Below are 17,202 nucleotides of genomic sequence, written 5' to 3' on the forward strand. Positions count from 1 at the left end.
ACATATTCTTCTCCCAGCGGCCAGAAATCAGCCTAAGGGGACTGCTCAAAGTGGATTAAATTAAACTTCTACTGTATGTAATTTCAAGCTTCTTGATCATTAAGGGTTCATTTCAGAATTGAGCTATGCAAACTGAAACCTTCCACAAGGTTTTATGCACTGTCTCAGGAATGTTTAGTGTTGCAAATCTTAGTAATTACTGCACACACCCCTGCTAGCCCATGTAATATAGAAAACGGCCATGTGCCATTCTGGATGTAAGCCACGCTGTCTTGGGTCACTGGTGTAAATGTAAACATTCCAATTAGAATGCTGTCAGGTAACAGCTGCTTGGAGTTCTGTGTGAAATTTTTCAGTTCTGGTGTGGTTCTCATGCCATCCATCGTTATATTAGTTACTCCATTAATGAACTGAAGTTTCGAGCTACAGAATAGTGCATTATTTTTAGATTTCTGATGTACCCAGGCAAGGTTTAGAAGCATAACTTCATAATCTTGATACATCTAAAATAAAGAACAGAAAGGTTCTGACTCATTCTAATATGTGATCAATAAGGTTTTATTTAATGCTTTCATCTGTAAAAGCACTTCTTTTAATAACTTCACAAACGCACTGCCACCTTCAGTAGTAGGGCATGAAGCTGTAACTGAAACCAAGAAACTCTTAATACTTCAACACTATAAGATAAGAGAGTCCCAAATGTGCAGGAAGGGAAAGATTGCTTCGTGAGGGTCACAGCTTGACACCATTGTCCCATAACCAGCTCAGCATTTATCCTTTTCCTTCTGCTTCTTCCTGCTTATATGCAGCTGCTGCTGCAAAACCTACTACTACCACCAATAAACAAAATGGCTGCAAATGGATTATTTAGTCATCATCAAAGTAAACACAAAAGCTTTCATTGTTGGTCCTGGCAATTCAGCTTGTCTTAAGCAAGGAAACCAGAGGAAACATTTAAATAAAGCCTCGGCGGATGTCTGAAGACCGGGCGCTTGAGGGCCTTAAAGAGCGTTGGCCAATAGGGTGGCCGATCCCTGGGCCTTGCCCTGGATGTGGGCCAATGGGATCAAAGCGTGGGCGGGGCACGGTGGAGAAGGGCAGTCCTGGCCTCTGGTCATACTCTCCTCCAATGATCCCGGGGGGGAATGGGGGCGTGGGTCCGAAGGGGAAGGGATGAAAGGGCATAGGTGGGTATGGGAATGGCTGAGGAGGCACCGGAGGGAACATCATAGTGCGGCGTACGCGAGCTGCTTCTTTCCTCTGTAGATATCTCTTTTTGTAGAGCTGCAGGAAACAAAGCGAGTAAAACCATTCTGAAAGAAATCGACAGTTCCAAGATTTTTCAGTATAGTACTGATAAATGCTTTAGCGTGGAGCAACAGACAGGGACTAGGGTGTTTGAAAGCCAGGGCACGGGCAGCAGAATGTGTCTTGAAAATCTGCCCGCAGTTTCAGAAAAGCCATGCTTAAAAAAATGGACTTCAGTAAGAGAGACGCTACTGCTCACACTGGTACATCAAGATTTGGAATTATAATTGTAAAACATATTTCGACTGTAGATTGTTAAAAGCTTAAATTTATTCAGCTTAGCACAGCAAAGGACTTCGGGTTTTTTAACACTGGAGTAATATCTTAACTTGTGCTGAGACAAATACATGAAGAAAAATACTAATTATAGAAAGTTGTATGAGGCTGTTTCAAAATGTTTAACAGACGAGATCCTTCCATTACTTCAAACTGTGAATAATTCAGTGGCACAAACATATGAAGCTGTTATTTTCATACATATCTGATATGTGTGGCCAACACAAAATAAAAAAACAAACAGACGAAGCAGTGTGAGACTGTCATTTAAAAAAATTAATTTTAAATTGAGATGCATCTTGGATTTGTGTTGCTTTAAAAATAACGGATTATGCTGGCACTACTGACTACATATTTTTACATTATTTGCGAAAGCCCATTGTAATACCATGAAACTTGATTTTGGACTCACTTATTTTGATATTTAACTGTGATTCTTATTATACTCCTAAGAATAACAAGATAAAATATTAACTAGGTTTCAGTATCCATTTATATACCATTAAAAACAAATGTGAGTACTATTTTTTTCACTCAAGCTTCTTTATTAGTTAACTGGATATCTGAGTTGTCAGCTACACCAGTAACTGAATAAATGTCATCTTGTATCAGCTGAGAAATATAGAAAATATTATTTTAGAAAGAGAAAATATAATCATCCCAAATATTTAACTTTTGTTCTTTTAAGTTACTTACTTCTTTCCAGTTGGTGTCTCTAGGTCTGCTGACTGAATCTAGAATTAAAAAAAAAGTGCCTAATAGCATAAGAAACATTTCGTATGTGTTTTTTATTCAAATAATATTTTGCTATTTCATTAAAAAAATAGTGGCATACATCTTAAAATAATACTCAAGTGCAATGTAGCTGTGCATATACATTTCAACAGTAATGTTAATACTTTTACATAGCCCAAGCCAAATGGATGATATAGTAAAGGAGACACTGAGAACCAGTGGTATGCATACCAAATATATAGAAAATTTAAAAACCTGTGCTGTCTCAGCGTGCTTCCTAAAATATGGAGTTAAATGAAAACCACGAGTCTCACACAACATAGCACCAGGAATTAAAAGTGGTTTTACAGTGATTCCAGTGGCAGTAAAGTGGTAAACGAAAACACTTATCAGTCAAACTGGATTTATATACAGTGCCATGTAAAGAAAACAGCCTTCGTAAAGTGCTGTAGATTGAATGCACATTCTTTTGGTTTTGAAATCTCAGCTCCCCGTCTATGACATCTATGGCACCCCCTTGGAAACTACTGAATTAGTTCTGCAATGGCAGCCTTACTCCCCGCTCTGGAATCCAGTGGGACTCATACCTCTGAAATCCCGGTGGTACAGGAACCTCCACAGAGACGGGTCAGCTGTGGCTGAGCTCAGGTCCCGGCTCACAGCTGAGAGGGCCACCAGCGTCCCCACGTCTAGGAGCCGCAGCACGCGAAGCAGGAGCTCAGGAGGGAGCGCCGTCAAGCCAAATACCGCCGGAAGGTTCATGGCTGGAAAACACCCGGGAAGAGGAGACGTCAGCCATGGCCATCGAACTTGTCACGGCTCTGAACGCCATGGAACAACTAAAACTGAATATCCCTTTCAGGCAAGCAAACAGGACCCAGTAACCGAAAAAGACAATTTTTCAGTTCATTTGGAAAAAAATAATTTATTGTGCTCAGCCTATGTTTTTTTTATTATTTCAAGTATGCAATATTATTTAAGAAATAATAAGGTCTAAAGTACGGTGCGTTTTTGGATGCAACACAGATTTGGTACACGTGCTTGAACAAATGACGTGGGAGTCCCTTGGGTGAGATCAGACAGCAGTAGGCTGTATAGCTGCACCACTATTGAAACTTTCTTGTACTGAAGAAATGATCAGAAGAAGGAATGGTGGGAAGTGAAATAGTCACCAGACATGCCTGATTACAGAGTGAATTATAGAGTGAATTGAATGGCGCCATTCAATCTGCCATATCAATCTGTATTCGGACTATGTTACTGGCTACATCAGTAAATGCACTGAAGACGTGGTTCCCAGGATTACTGTTCCCACATATCCAAATCAGAAACAGTGGGTAAATGGCGAGATACGTGCCAAACTTAAAGCTAGGACAGCTGCTTTCAATTCTGGGGATATGGATAAATACAAAAAATCCAGATACAACCTCAGGAAAGCTATCAAAATAGCTAAATACAACTACAGAGTAAAATTAGAGTCATATTATCATGGCTGCAACGCACAGACCATGTGGAGTGGTATACGCACCATTACAGACTACAAAACGCAACCCAGCTATGTTGCACAACAGTCTGCCTCTCTTCTTGATGAGCTAAATTCATTCTATGCTTGGTTTGAGGTCAGTAACGCAGATCCAGTCAGGAAGATTCCAGAAATCCAAGACGGAAACCCACTGATCATATCCAGAGCGGATGTGCGTAAAGTTTTTAAAAAGACCAATCCACGCAAGGCTCCTGGCCCTGATGCTATCCCTGACCGTGTTCTGAAGGCATGTGCAGACCAGCTGGGAGATGTCTCCTCGGACATATTCAATCTCTCTCTAGCTCAGTCTATAGTTCCTTCCTGCTTTAAGAAAACCACCATTTTCCCTCTTCCTAAGAAACCCAGAGTCAGCTGCCTGAATGACTACCGCCCTGTTCCACTCACATCAGTTATCATGAAGTGCTTCGAGCGGTTGGTCAAAGCATACATCACCTCCTCACTGCCTGACACCCTAGACCCACTGGAATTTGCGTATCGCCAGAACAGGTCAACTGAAGATGCTATTGCCACTGCCCTCCATACTGCCCTCTCACACCTGGATAAGAAAGTAACATATGTGAGAATGCTGTTTGTTGATTACAGCTCAGCATTCAATACCATAGTGCCCTCAAAGCTTGTCATCAAGCTCCAGGACCTGGGACTGAACACATCCCTATGTAATTGGATCCTGGACTTCGTGACGGAACGTCCGCAGGTGGTGAGGATTGGCACCATATCCTCTACCCTGACTCTAAACACTTGAGCCCCCCAAGGCTGTGTGCTTAGCCCTGTCCTCTACTCCTTATTTACCCATGATTGTATCGCCAGGCAATCATGTCGCCAGGTCGCCAATCAAACTCCATCATCAAGTTTGTGGACGATACAATAGTCATCAGCCTGATCACAGATGGAGAAGAGTCTGCATACAGGGAGGAGGTTGAAACCCTGGCAGCGTGGTGCCAGGAGAACAACCTCTCTCTGAACATCAGTAAGACTAAGGAGATGATTGTGGACTGTAGGAAACACCAGGGAGGAGATCACACACCTATCTACATCAATGGGACTGCAGTGGAAAGGGTCAGCAGTTTTAAGTTCCTGGGAGTTAACATCTTAGAAGACTTAACCTGGACCCACCACACCAACATCGTGGTCAAAACAGCACGGCAGTGCCTATTCTTTCTCCACAGGCTAAAGAAGTTCGGCATGCCATCACATATCCAGGCCAACTTCTACAGGTGCACTATTGAGAGCATCCTGACTGGTTGCATCACTGCCTGGTATGGGAGCTGTTCCGCCCAGGATTGCAAAGTACTGCAGAAGGTGGTGAAGTCAGCTTAGCTCATAACTGGCTACCAAACATCCAGGGTATCTACTCAGCTACATGTCTGAAGAAGTCCAGGTCCATTCTCAAGTCCAACAGATTACGGAACAGCTTCTACTTCTAGGCAACAAGACTGCTAAAAAGCCAACCTGCAGCTCCTTTAGCAAATCACCTGTAATGGCTACATGGACACACAGTTTTCATTGTATTCAGCATACCGCACTAGTTGTATATACTGCATACACCATGGACACATAGCAGCTCTATTCATATTGAGCTTTATTCATCTTCTATTACATCTATTATTATGTAACCTTTTTTTCGTAACCTTAATTGTGTGATTTTTGTGATTCTTGTTTTTTGTGAGCTCGCAGAAAAGACATTTCATTGCCAGCAAGTACTGCTGCACGCTATATTGTTGTTCTTTTGATAAATAAACTTTGATTTGATTTTATTTGAATAAAGAATAGAAGAACAAAGTGGAGGAGGCCATTTGGCCCCTCTAACTCATTTGCCGGCTAGTACGTAATTGATCCAAGCTGTTTCTTGAAGGAAAGCCGAGACGCATTAGCTGAATGGCTTGTTCCTGACGACTGCAATCTTTTATGTAAAGACTTGCCTCCTGATCAGTCTTAAAAAGTGTCCCGCTGTCATAATTAAAACACTGTTATATATTGGGCATGTTTTAAATGTACTAGTTGATTATTTTCTTTTGTCCTCTTGGCACTGGATTTATCTAAACTGTTAGCTTGATGGGGATAAGTTGTTGACAGCGTCAGTTGTTGACAGCGTACAGATTGGGATATCCCATCAAATAAGCAAACCCCCTTTGAGTTGACAGACCAGACGATTCTTAAACACTGAATTCCTCATCGAGGAACCAAATTCTATCCGGCATTAAGTACTGAAGGGACTCAGAAAAAAGAGCTGTGACTTTTTCGTATTCAGGGAAACATTACTTTTCCTTTTAAATGTTAAAACAGTTTCCAATTTTGTCTGTGTGTGGATGAATTTCTGTATGGGGACAGTGGTCTTCATGTAGCATTAGTACAGATTGTGGACCATTATTTATGTCACAAAAAATCTATCATTCCCCATTTACAATTTTGTCCCCCTAAGTGCATTAGTATTGGTCAATATTTGTAACTGAGTGCGTAAATTTCGATGTAGTGTTTTGACCTCTGGAACTCATTACAACTGTACTCTTCAGTTTTTAAATCGGTTTTTGATTCTGGTCTGTCAGTATTGCTTTGATAAATCATTTTCTTTTAAACTAATTAAACTAAACTAATATTTGCTTTTTATTGTGTATTTCGTAATCACTAAATTGTTAAATTAAAAATCCTTCTCACTATTTTCTTGGCCTATGGGTAAGATATTTTACTTTTTCTCAACTTGCATGTAACCAAGCTGGTCTCTAAACTAATATTTAACTTCTGAAATTTTGTAATCATTATTAACACATAACGATCTGTAACAAATAAAAATAAACTGCACATCAATAAACAACAGGTATTATAATATTAGGTAATATCTTAGTATCAAATTATTTTTTGTCTTCCCCGAATACAAATATAGTGTAATATGCATCATTATTAAAAATCTGTTAATACAGCTCAAAAAAGATGCTGCTGTAAAGCCTCAGTTTTATTCACAGTAATTTCATGCTGAAATGCTTACCTTGTCTGGCTGAGGCTATCCAGGGATATACAACTTGATCTTTAAAAATACGGGATAACTTCTTAAGGTCTTTATAAGCACCAGCAGCGCTTTCCCCTAGGATAAAAACATTTTAAAAAATTCGTAATTGTTAAGCCAGCATGATCATTTATCTTCTTCTCAACACTTTCATTGTCAAAATGTGATTTAGCTGATGCAACACATTTTATCCTTAAAAACTCAGCTGTAAAAGCATAAACATTTGAATGATTGATTATTTACATGCTACAAAGGCTAAAACACTTCCTTTTTTAAAAAAGCACAGTAGCACTATACAATAGCTGACAATTTTGATTCAAAACCTGCTTGCCAGTCAATCATATGCTTGGAACTGGTGATTGAGCAGCATTTCTGTCCACAATATCTGCAATCCCCCAAAACTCTAGAAAACAGTACACTGCTTCTGATTTGTTTGCAAAACATTTATCATGTGTTACTAAGAATACTTTACCGTTCCATAAATCCGTCACATAGGAAGAAGGGTTTAACTGGATTTTCCTCACATTGTCAACTGTTTCATTCATCTTCAGAGTAGCTGAGAAAGAGACATCAAGAACCGCACAAACAAAAGGTCACACTGACGTGCTGGAGCATTCAAAGCCTTCAAAGAGTTGCAGCATGCTGTGATTTCCAATAGTTCTGCTTAATAAAAGTTTGCTTTAGAAACATTAAGGCATCCAGACCCTGAAAGTCTACAAGGATGTATTTTTTTCATTTATTTTTAGTGTTTTAATAAAGAGTGAAAGTATCTGAATTGTTCTACATTTCTGAAAGACTGGACTTTAGTCCCCAACACAGCAGTAGATTAAGCTCTGTGATCACTGGTCCAGTCTGGTACTTCAGTTCTTCGTATGCATCTGCCATGGAGGTGTGGAGTGCACAGATGTTTCTTGAAACCACCAAATACTTATGCATCCATGTATTAAACAGAAATTGAAGTACTAGTACGGCCAGCAGCCATATCACCCTGCAACTCACAACTGGCAACCCACTGAAGCTAAGCAGGTGTGAGCCTGGTCAGTACCTGGATGGGAGACCTCCGGGGAAAAACTAAGGTTGCTGCTGGAAGAGGCGTTAGGGGGGCCAGCAGGGGGCGCTCACCCTGCGGCTCATGTGGGTCCTAATGCCCCAGTGTAGTGACGGGGACACTATACTGTAAACAGGCGCCGTCCTTCGGATGAGATGTAAAACCGAGGTCCTGACTCTCTGTGGTCATAAAAAATCCCAGGGTGTTTCTCGAAAAGAGTAGGGGTGTAACCCCGGCATCCTGGCCAAATTTCCCCATCGGCTGTTATCAATCATGGCCTCCTAACAATCCCCCTCTGTGAATTGGCTTCATTACTCTGCTCTCCTCCCCACTGATAGCTGATGTGTGGTGAGCGTTCTGGCGCACTATGGCTGCCGTCGCATCATCCAGGTGGATGCTGCACATTGGTGGTGGTGGAGGGGAGTCCCCATTACCTGTAAAGCGCTTTGAGTGGAGTGTCCAGAAAAAGCGCTATATAAGTGTAAGCAATTATTATTATTATTATTATTATTATTACTAGTAGTTCTCAAGTTATGCAGCAGATGTATTCTTGGAAAATTCATTAATTAAGAATGCATTTTCTGTAAGAATGTGTGAGGGGATGAATTCAAAACAATTACATACATTCATTTATATTTATGTTGTACTGCAAGTCATTTTTAAACTAAATATTTGTCGATCTGTGCAGGGAAGACTTGAGTCATGAGCCCAGAGGTGCATCTGGACTACACAACTGTCTTCAGTCCTTTTACTCTCAGTGAGCCATTTATTAATTGCAGACAGCTGTATTGAAGTATTGAAGTTTGATGATTTTGTTCTACAAAAAGACTTCAAATAAATATTTTACAAATTGTTTGCACCAATTTCATGTTTAAGATTTTTTTAATAGGAGCTTACTCTGTTTTAGTGCTTCATTGATTTTATTGCGGAACTTATACCCTATATACAATAAAGAAAAGTTACAGATTTATTTAGTGAGACAACTGAGACAAAGATCATTGGGCTGTCTGTGTGCCAACCAAACCACACTATTCATCCTGGAACATAAATAGTTAACTAAAGACTGATTTTGTGATGCTTTTGGGACTACTGTGTCATCAGATCAGGTCTCTACGATGTGTTTTCAATGGGACTCTAAATAAGCAGGGTGTTAATCACATTTACAAAAGTATGTAATTAACATGCCTTTAATCAGGTGATTGTGAACTGTGAGTTAGAGAATATACACAGTACACGCAGAATATATGGTCTCACACAATATGTCAAGTTTCATTTTGCTGGCTCAACCCCAAGCATGTTAAAGTGAGACCTAACAGCATCTTCAATTAAAAAGTGGTATATATTTTTGAAGTGTGTCACACCAAAAACTCGCAAATTAAGGTCATGTCAATTGGGAACTACCTGTAGATGACAGTTCAGAACATATAGTTAATAACAAAAAAAAAATTACCGTTGATAACCAGCATGTTTCCCATAGGAACACCAACCACCATAGCAATGCTGTTCTCACAGAGGGGGTGTGTGTATTGCAGTCTGTAAACACCCCCAACCGCCTTCCACCCTGCAGGCATCTCCCCGGGCCTCACTTCCGGGCCCTATCAAAACACAGCCGACAAGCTACAAAGGGGGGGAGCTGGCATCCCCCCCCTCTTAAAAAACCTGGTCTAGAGCAAAGTATACGTTGAGTGGAGGCGAAAACTAGATTTGATGCTTCAGTCCAGTAACTGTAATGATCAAAATGTTTTTTTTTACCAGCCCAAATATGTTCCACCTCGTATATATTAAAAGGTAGGATACGGGAGATTTAACAGTACTATCTGCACAGCGGAGGTTGCTTTTTATATCTCTGTCTATTATTCAATATGGAGTAATACAATCCAAAAGGAAAATTCAGTATAGATATTCCAACTGGAAAAGGTTTATTCCATGCTGAAAGGAAGAGAAAAGACACACGAAGGCTCTACAGCAGACATGTTGTGTCTCTTTTCTTTTCCCTTCAGCATGGACTAAACCTGCACCTGTTCCTTTGCAGCCCGTGCATGCTGACACAGCTCCCTACTTAAACTTCTCCATTACAGATATTGTGTATACAAACAGGACTAGGAACATATTACACTTAAAGAAAAGAAAGAAGAAAGGGAAAAAAGTAAAGATCTTATTTACGGTAAAAAATGATGAGCCAAAACACAAAAGAATTCCTAAAATGTGGATTGTAGTACACACAGCCGAAACTAAGGCCCTCAAGAAAGAACATGACTTCCATTTCTCCCTAGACTGTATTTACTAGCCTCTGCTGCGACACAAAATAAACTGCAATGTAATAGGTTGAAATGTATTTAGTTTTTCTGAATTAGTCCTCGAATGTCTATATTTACCTGCAATACGAATCCAGTCTCCAGCATAAGAAGATGAACTGCGACCACCAGTGTATCGCAGGCGCTGCGGTTTTCCACCCCATGGAACAGCATCTCGAGAGAATGAGGCACCTCTCCATCCTCGGCCTCGCTGCATATCATGGGCTCGGGAGTGAAGACATCCTCCATCTCGTGATCTGCCTCTTCCTCGGCCCTCAAGTCTTCTTCCTCGGCACGGACCTAAACAACACGCCAATCTTTAACAAAGCTAAAGTCAGAATCAGACGGATATACAGGAGACCACGGGGAAAGGTGATACAGTACCTAGATTATCAAACACAAAATTATCTCAGTTTTATGGGACATGTTTTAATTTGTTAAGACTCTTGGCAGGTCTTTGATATTTTACACAATGGCACAAGACGCTACTTTTAGTTTCTCTTCCTGAAATTCAATGCTGCCTCAGCTTGGATTGCTATCATATCAATCTGCTGTTTTTCTGGGTGTACATGCGCAGGTTTACTGGAACAGGCAGGACAGCCTGTGGTGGGGCATGTTAAGCAGCCCTTTTTTAATCTATCCTTTTGCTTTCAATATATAGAAAACACCAGTGCATAAGGAACGCAATGTTCTCACTACATATTGACTAGTGCCAGATGATGTTTCAGAGCACGGTCCGATAAAGACTCTTGTTTGAGCTCTCTGCTTGTGGGTTTGAGCCTGGTCATGTCACTAGCACTTTGTAACTGGGACTGCTCCTGTGGGGCGCACACCCCACTAACTGAGGGCTGCCGAGGGCAGGGTGGGATTAGTTGGCTCTCGGTGTCACAGTGACTTCTACAGCTGCCCCGGCTCTTGCAGGATTGCTGAGGGACATGTCTCTCGTCGAATTGGTCCTGAAATTCTATTACGAGGCTGTGTAACCTGCAAGGGATTAACAAAGCCATTCCTTTAAGGATCCAAATGAAAGGACACCCACAAAACAGTTTGCTCAAGAAGACCCAAATCTCAGCGGGCAGATTTTTCACAGCATGCCCTAGTACTTGCCAGAGACAGACAAAGGAGTAGGAGGACAGTGTCCCTTGTTGTAACCTCACTTCATGATGGAAGGAGATAATAATAATAATAATAATAATAATAAACTTTATTTTATATAGCGCCTTTAAAGGTGGCTTCTCTGGACATAATGATGTCCTAGTCAGGCCAATTCCAATCTGAATAAAACCATGTCCACACGTGAGCAATAAACTGTGTAAGAATGTTTCAGGAAACTTACTGCTTATATTTGGACACTCCTACAACTAGCTGCTTAGAGACAGTATTCATTTTCAAGCAACTTCCAAAGTAACTTATAATGACATGTAATCACATGCTCTTTTCCAGAGCATGACTGTTAGAATCCCCATACTTTCACTAGTGAGGAAGCAGAATGAATATCACTTTCAAAATGCAGATGAGAAAACAAAAACAGTCAACCCTCTGCCTACAATTGAAGAAAGAAAAGAAATATCAGGCAATGCTGTAGAGGTAAATGAAAAATGGAGTCAAAAATAGTTTCATGTAAGTATGGGGAAAGCAGTCACAAGAAATTAAGCTGCATGTCTTCAAGAGTGATTCAACTATATAGCTAACTGCTTACAGATGAATAAAACTTTAAACTTGACTCCCATGCAAGTGTAGATTAGGCTTCGATTAATTTCACGTGAACAGTAAAAAATTACAGATGTGAAACAGCTATTGATAATAATTCCTTACACTTATGTAGCTCTTTTCTGGACACTCCACTCAAAGAGCTTTACAGGTAATGGGGACTCTCCTCCACCACCAATGTGTAGCCCCATCTGGATGATGTGGTGGCAGCCAAACAGAGTGATTTCAGAGATGGGGATTCTTAGGAGGCCAGGATTGATAAATGCCGGGGTTGGCATTTGGCCAGAACACCAGAGTAACACCCCTAATATTTTTGAGAAATGCCCCGAGATTTTTAATGACCGCTGAGAGTCAGGACCTTGTTTTTACATCTCATCCGAAGACAGCGCCTTTTTTACAGTATACGGTCCCTGTGACTCTATTGGCGCATTAGGGCCCACACAGACCACAAGGTGAGCACTCCCTACTGCTCCCATTAACACCAGTTTTAAGTTTATTTCTGAATTAGCTAGGCTCTAAAGTCAGGCTGTTAAACAAGCACGTAGTCCTTAAATCTGGTCCGACTGCTGTGCAGAGTGCAGTACTCACAGAGGGCATCCGTAGAGCTCCAGAGCGCTCATCCTGGAGGGAAGCAGAGCTGCTTGCCTCATCCGTCTTTTTTACTGGGGGGGTGCTGACACTGTGGAGTGCAGAGGGGCTGGGCGCAGGACTGGCCTGTGACAGGACTACACAGATCAGATCTCCAGATACAATCCCACAAGATGCAAGGCTCTGCCCTGACTCAGGGAGGGGCTCGCTGCTGTTCAGAGAAAGGGTGAATTCTGTGTCCGGACTGTGAATGACAAGAGAAAAAAAATCAGAGCCAGTAATCAGGCCTCACTCCCTGAGTCGATTCTGATGATACTGGGAAGACGACCTTATTTTGATACCCCAAAGGGAAAAAACATTGGAAGACCTCAATTGTACACATAAAGAATCAAGCTGAATGAAAAACCCAGAAATTAACAAACAATAAAACATTTCAAGTATCATTTAATACATATGTAAGTCTGAATACTTTTTTTGCTTCTTTTGGCCACTTAAGACAACAAGGTGTCCTGTGATCTGTAACTGTTCATTTTCTCTATCTCTGAGTCTCAGGAGCCTCCATAAACTATATTGCATAAACATTTTCCCATTTCCATATCAGATTTAATATATCTTATATTATGGCAGTCTATGACCTTTGTGGTGAAAGTGCAGTAACTGAGGAACCAATGGTTTACAGACTGAACCAACAGCAGAGACTCCAGGGTGAAGGCAATAACAACTGAGAGATCTGCATTTCAAACGCTTAGGTCCTTCAATTCTCACTGCTTCCAAAGTGTTAAATGTGTTTCATTTCAAATGTGGGCCCAGGTGTTTTGAATATGGGGCCCAGTTGAACAGTAAGAAGAGGACTCAACCTGTAGCCACAAGAGGGCAGTATTATTTCCTTAATTTGGATGCTCAGCTCCTCCAGTGTAGGCTCATCTCCCTCCAGCTCCAAACGGCAAGTCTGTTTGTTCACACGGACTCGCAGCTTCATGCTTCTTAAATTATTGCTAAAAACAGCTGTAGAAACAAGGCCAAGGCCAATGATATCAATTATGGCAATGGATGGACTACTTTTCAAGACTCCTCAAAAATGTCCTGTATGAGTCAGTTTGCTGAAGAGACATAGCCTAACGTGTTGCAAGAAAAGACAGAAAGCAGGGGAATCTGATCAGAAGTATAATGTAAATATTGTTCAAGCAGGATCATAACACATGTAAAACACAGATGTGGAACAATATACATTTTCAATGCATTATTCCAACATGTAAATCAACTGATGCAGTATAAATCTAAAATTTAAACCATTTTGACATGATAATGCAGAGACCGTGATCCGCATTGATAAGGCAAACAAATGACATGATGCTTTTCTCAAGCACTACTCTGAAACAGCGCTGGCTAAGCTTCATTTTAACTTAGCTTCTCTGTAGGATTCATATTCTGGCAGAAGCACAGAGTACTGTTAGATGCTCTTGCATACTCGGACATAGAGTGCTTTCCAAAAGTATTGGGGCAGCAAAAGCAAAAGTCATTTCGGCTTTACAGTCAAGCAATTTCTGTTTGTGATCATGGAATTAAAATGAATGATAAGTGCAATATACAATTTATTCTTCTATTGAAGGTAGGTATCTGGAACTCACAGACCAGTAAATCACTTCACTGTGCAACTGTTGTATGGTTTGTAGTGCTGTACATTTGAAAAGGTGTGTGATTTACTGTCAATAAATATTTGTCTATGTTTGGACCTGATTATTACTCTATCATCAAGTACTGCCAGAGAATAAAGAACACATGTGGTATGTAATGCTTATAATCCATGACTTAAGGGGGTGTAATCTTAATTATTTGCTTTCATAGCAAGCTGGTGTCAGGACCTGATTTTTTATAGTGCCTTGTAACCACACCTCTAGATTCGTAAAAATATATATGTGAATATCTCCCAATATGTGTGGTCACTTGAAATCATTGGGTTGGACACAAAGTATGTCTTTGCCCTATTATCAAACGTTTGATTGGAATGAACTAAAAATAAAACATGTATTTTATTAAAACATAATAAAACATAAAATATGTCCCGGTACGTATGGTTATTTGAAATCACTGGGATGAATTATGTAATACTTATCACTCATACTGATCTCATCATCATAAATACAAACAGCTTGACTGTGAAGAAAAAACGTTTTGACTTTGCTGTCCACATAGCCTATCCTATCCTTACTGGTAACCTTTGTAGAATTAATATGATCCTGGACAGCATTTTAAAGAGAAACAACAGTGCAGACTCAAAGACGCAAAGCACACGAACAGGACAAGCAGCATGTCAGAAGATAACAAGTAACCTGTCGGATTACCATGTCGAATAACGCAATCAGGTCAGAAAATTGCAGAAAATGACCAATTCACTCAGAAGTGTTTTATCATGTGTGGCAGGCACCCTTGTCGTGTACCCAATAAGCAAAGGACAAGTCTGTCATTATGGGCTTATTCGTATTTATTGTACTTCACATTCTATGTCAGTTAGTATGCGGAGTGGACACAAATTGACATAGTATGCGTTCAACACCCAGACAAGGACACAGCACAAGATGGACAATGTCCGACTACACACCACGGACAACAAATATGAAACGCTTGAAAAATAAAGGCACTACGGCTAAAACTTTCAATTTCGTTTCATAGGCCTCCGTACATTTGCGAAATACATAATATTGAAACATAAACATAAATGTTTAATCTAAATGTTAAAACGCAATCGCCCACATGATGTAAATGTTACAATCCAATGGTAATTCTTATATGACTATATAACAGTAATTCTGAAAAGGATAAAAAAAAACTTTCATTATAACTGATAAACGTATTCTGTAACAAAACTGTGATACAACAAAATATACTTTTACAAACGATAGTTCTACTTACATTGGTTGGGTCGGTCTTAATAATTCTATGTTTCATTCTTTGAAACAAAGCAATTTGAAAGTGTTTACTTTGCATTAGATATTCAAACTCCCACAAAGAATATCGCGAGTGCCTATACAACAGTCAACAGATCTGCAGTATGAAAGCCATGTCCTGATGACAACTTTCTTTTTAACATCTACAGGAAGAGACGAGGCGCATTACAGTTCTGACAAAAATAAAAGAGCTACTTTTCTATGGCTGCCATTAGGAAATGAAAGTAATGATTAAATTAGTACAAAATAACAATAACACACTCAATCAATATACAAAACGTCTTTACGGAAAGTAAAAGATGTTTCATGGACTCTAGACTACCGTAATGCAATTCGAAAACGGTAATAAAATAACGCGTTTCTGATCGGGATTCGCATATTTTGAGCTCTCTGAAGACCCGTAGTTTGCAGGGTTTTACGTCACTGTGCTGTGGCATATAATATATACTTCAGCTTTAAAGAAGACACGCGTTTTGTGAAATACCAAAAGATAAAATGAGTCGGAGCTACAATGATGAGCTACAGTATTTGGATAAAATCAGCAAGAATTGCTGGCGGATCCGAAAAGGATTTGTACCCAACATGCAGGTAAAGTTGAACTACCTATTGAATCGGACTAATATGACAAAAATGAATGACATGATGCTTTTCTCAAGCACTACTCTGAAACAGCGCTGGCTAAGCTTCATTTTAACTTCATTTTAACTTAGCTTCTCTGTAGGCTTCATATTCTGGCAGAAGCACAGAGTACTGTTAGATGCTCTTGCATACTCGGACATAGAGTGCTTTCCAAAAGTATTGGGGCAGCAAAAGCAAAAGTCATTTCGGCTTTACAGTCAAGCAATTTCTGTTTGTGATCATGGAATTAAAATGAATGATAAGTGCAATATACAATTTATTCTTCTATTGAAGGTAGGTATCTGGAACTCACAGACCAGTAAATCACTTCACTGTGCAACTGTTGTATGGTTTGTAGTGCTGTACATTTGAAAAGGTGTGTGATTTACTGTCAATAAATATTTGTCTATGTTTGGACCTGATTATTACTCTATCATCAAGTACTGCCAGAGAATAAAGAACACATGTGGTATGTAATGCTTATAATCCATGACTTAAGGGGGTGTAATCTTAATTATTTGCTTTCATAGCAAGCTGGTGTCAGGACCTGATTTTTTATAGTGCCTTGTAACCACACCTCTAGATTCGTAAAAATATATATGTGAATATCTCCCAATATGTGTGGTCACTTGAAATCATTGGGTTGGACACAAAGTATGTCTTTGCCCTATTATCAAACGTTTGATTGGAATGAACTAAAAATAAAACATGTATTTTATTAAAACATAATAAAACATAAAATATGTCCCGGTACGTATGGTTATTTGAAATCACTGGGATGAATTATGTAATACTTATCACTCATACTGATCTCATCATCATAAATACAAACAGCTTGACTGTGAAGAAAAAACGTTTTGACTTTGCTGTCCACATAGCCTATCCTATCCTTACTGGTAACCTTTGTAGAATTAATATGATCCTGGACAGCATTTTAAAGAGAAACAACAGTGCAGACTCAAAGACGCAAAGCACACGAACAGGACAAGCAGCATGTCAGAAGATAACAAGTAACCTGTCGGATTACCATGTCGAATAACGCAATCAGGTCAGAAAATTGCAGAAAATGACCAATTCACTCAGAAGTGTTTTATCATGTGTGGCAGGCACCCTTGTCGTGTACCCAATAAGCAAAGGAC

At 39.9% G+C, this 17,202-nt stretch overlaps 1 protein-coding gene across 1 annotated transcript; it reads right to left on the minus strand.

The window, feature by feature from the left end:
• Positions 1-540: 540 nt before the first annotated feature.
• fbxo7 (F-box protein 7) lies at positions 541-15,785 on the minus strand. Its single transcript, XM_006633659.3, has 10 exons — positions 15,411-15,785; positions 13,358-13,505; positions 12,501-12,744; positions 10,284-10,502; positions 9,359-9,503; positions 7,333-7,416; positions 6,843-6,938; positions 2,907-3,083; positions 2,281-2,318; positions 541-1,284 (listed from the first exon to the last, which is right to left on the minus strand). The coding sequence occupies exons 2-10, from the start codon at positions 13,477-13,479 to the stop codon at positions 955-957; spliced, it is 1,455 nt and encodes a 484-aa protein (XP_006633722.1). The 5' UTR covers positions 13,480-13,505; positions 15,411-15,785; the 3' UTR covers positions 541-954.
• Positions 15,786-17,202: the final 1,417 nt, after the last annotated feature.

The sequence above is a fragment of the Lepisosteus oculatus genome, chromosome 7 (genome assembly GCF_040954835.1).
Source record: "Lepisosteus oculatus isolate fLepOcu1 chromosome 7, fLepOcu1.hap2, whole genome shotgun sequence".
In the NCBI taxonomy this organism is placed as follows: domain Eukaryota; kingdom Metazoa; phylum Chordata; class Actinopteri; order Semionotiformes; family Lepisosteidae; genus Lepisosteus; species Lepisosteus oculatus.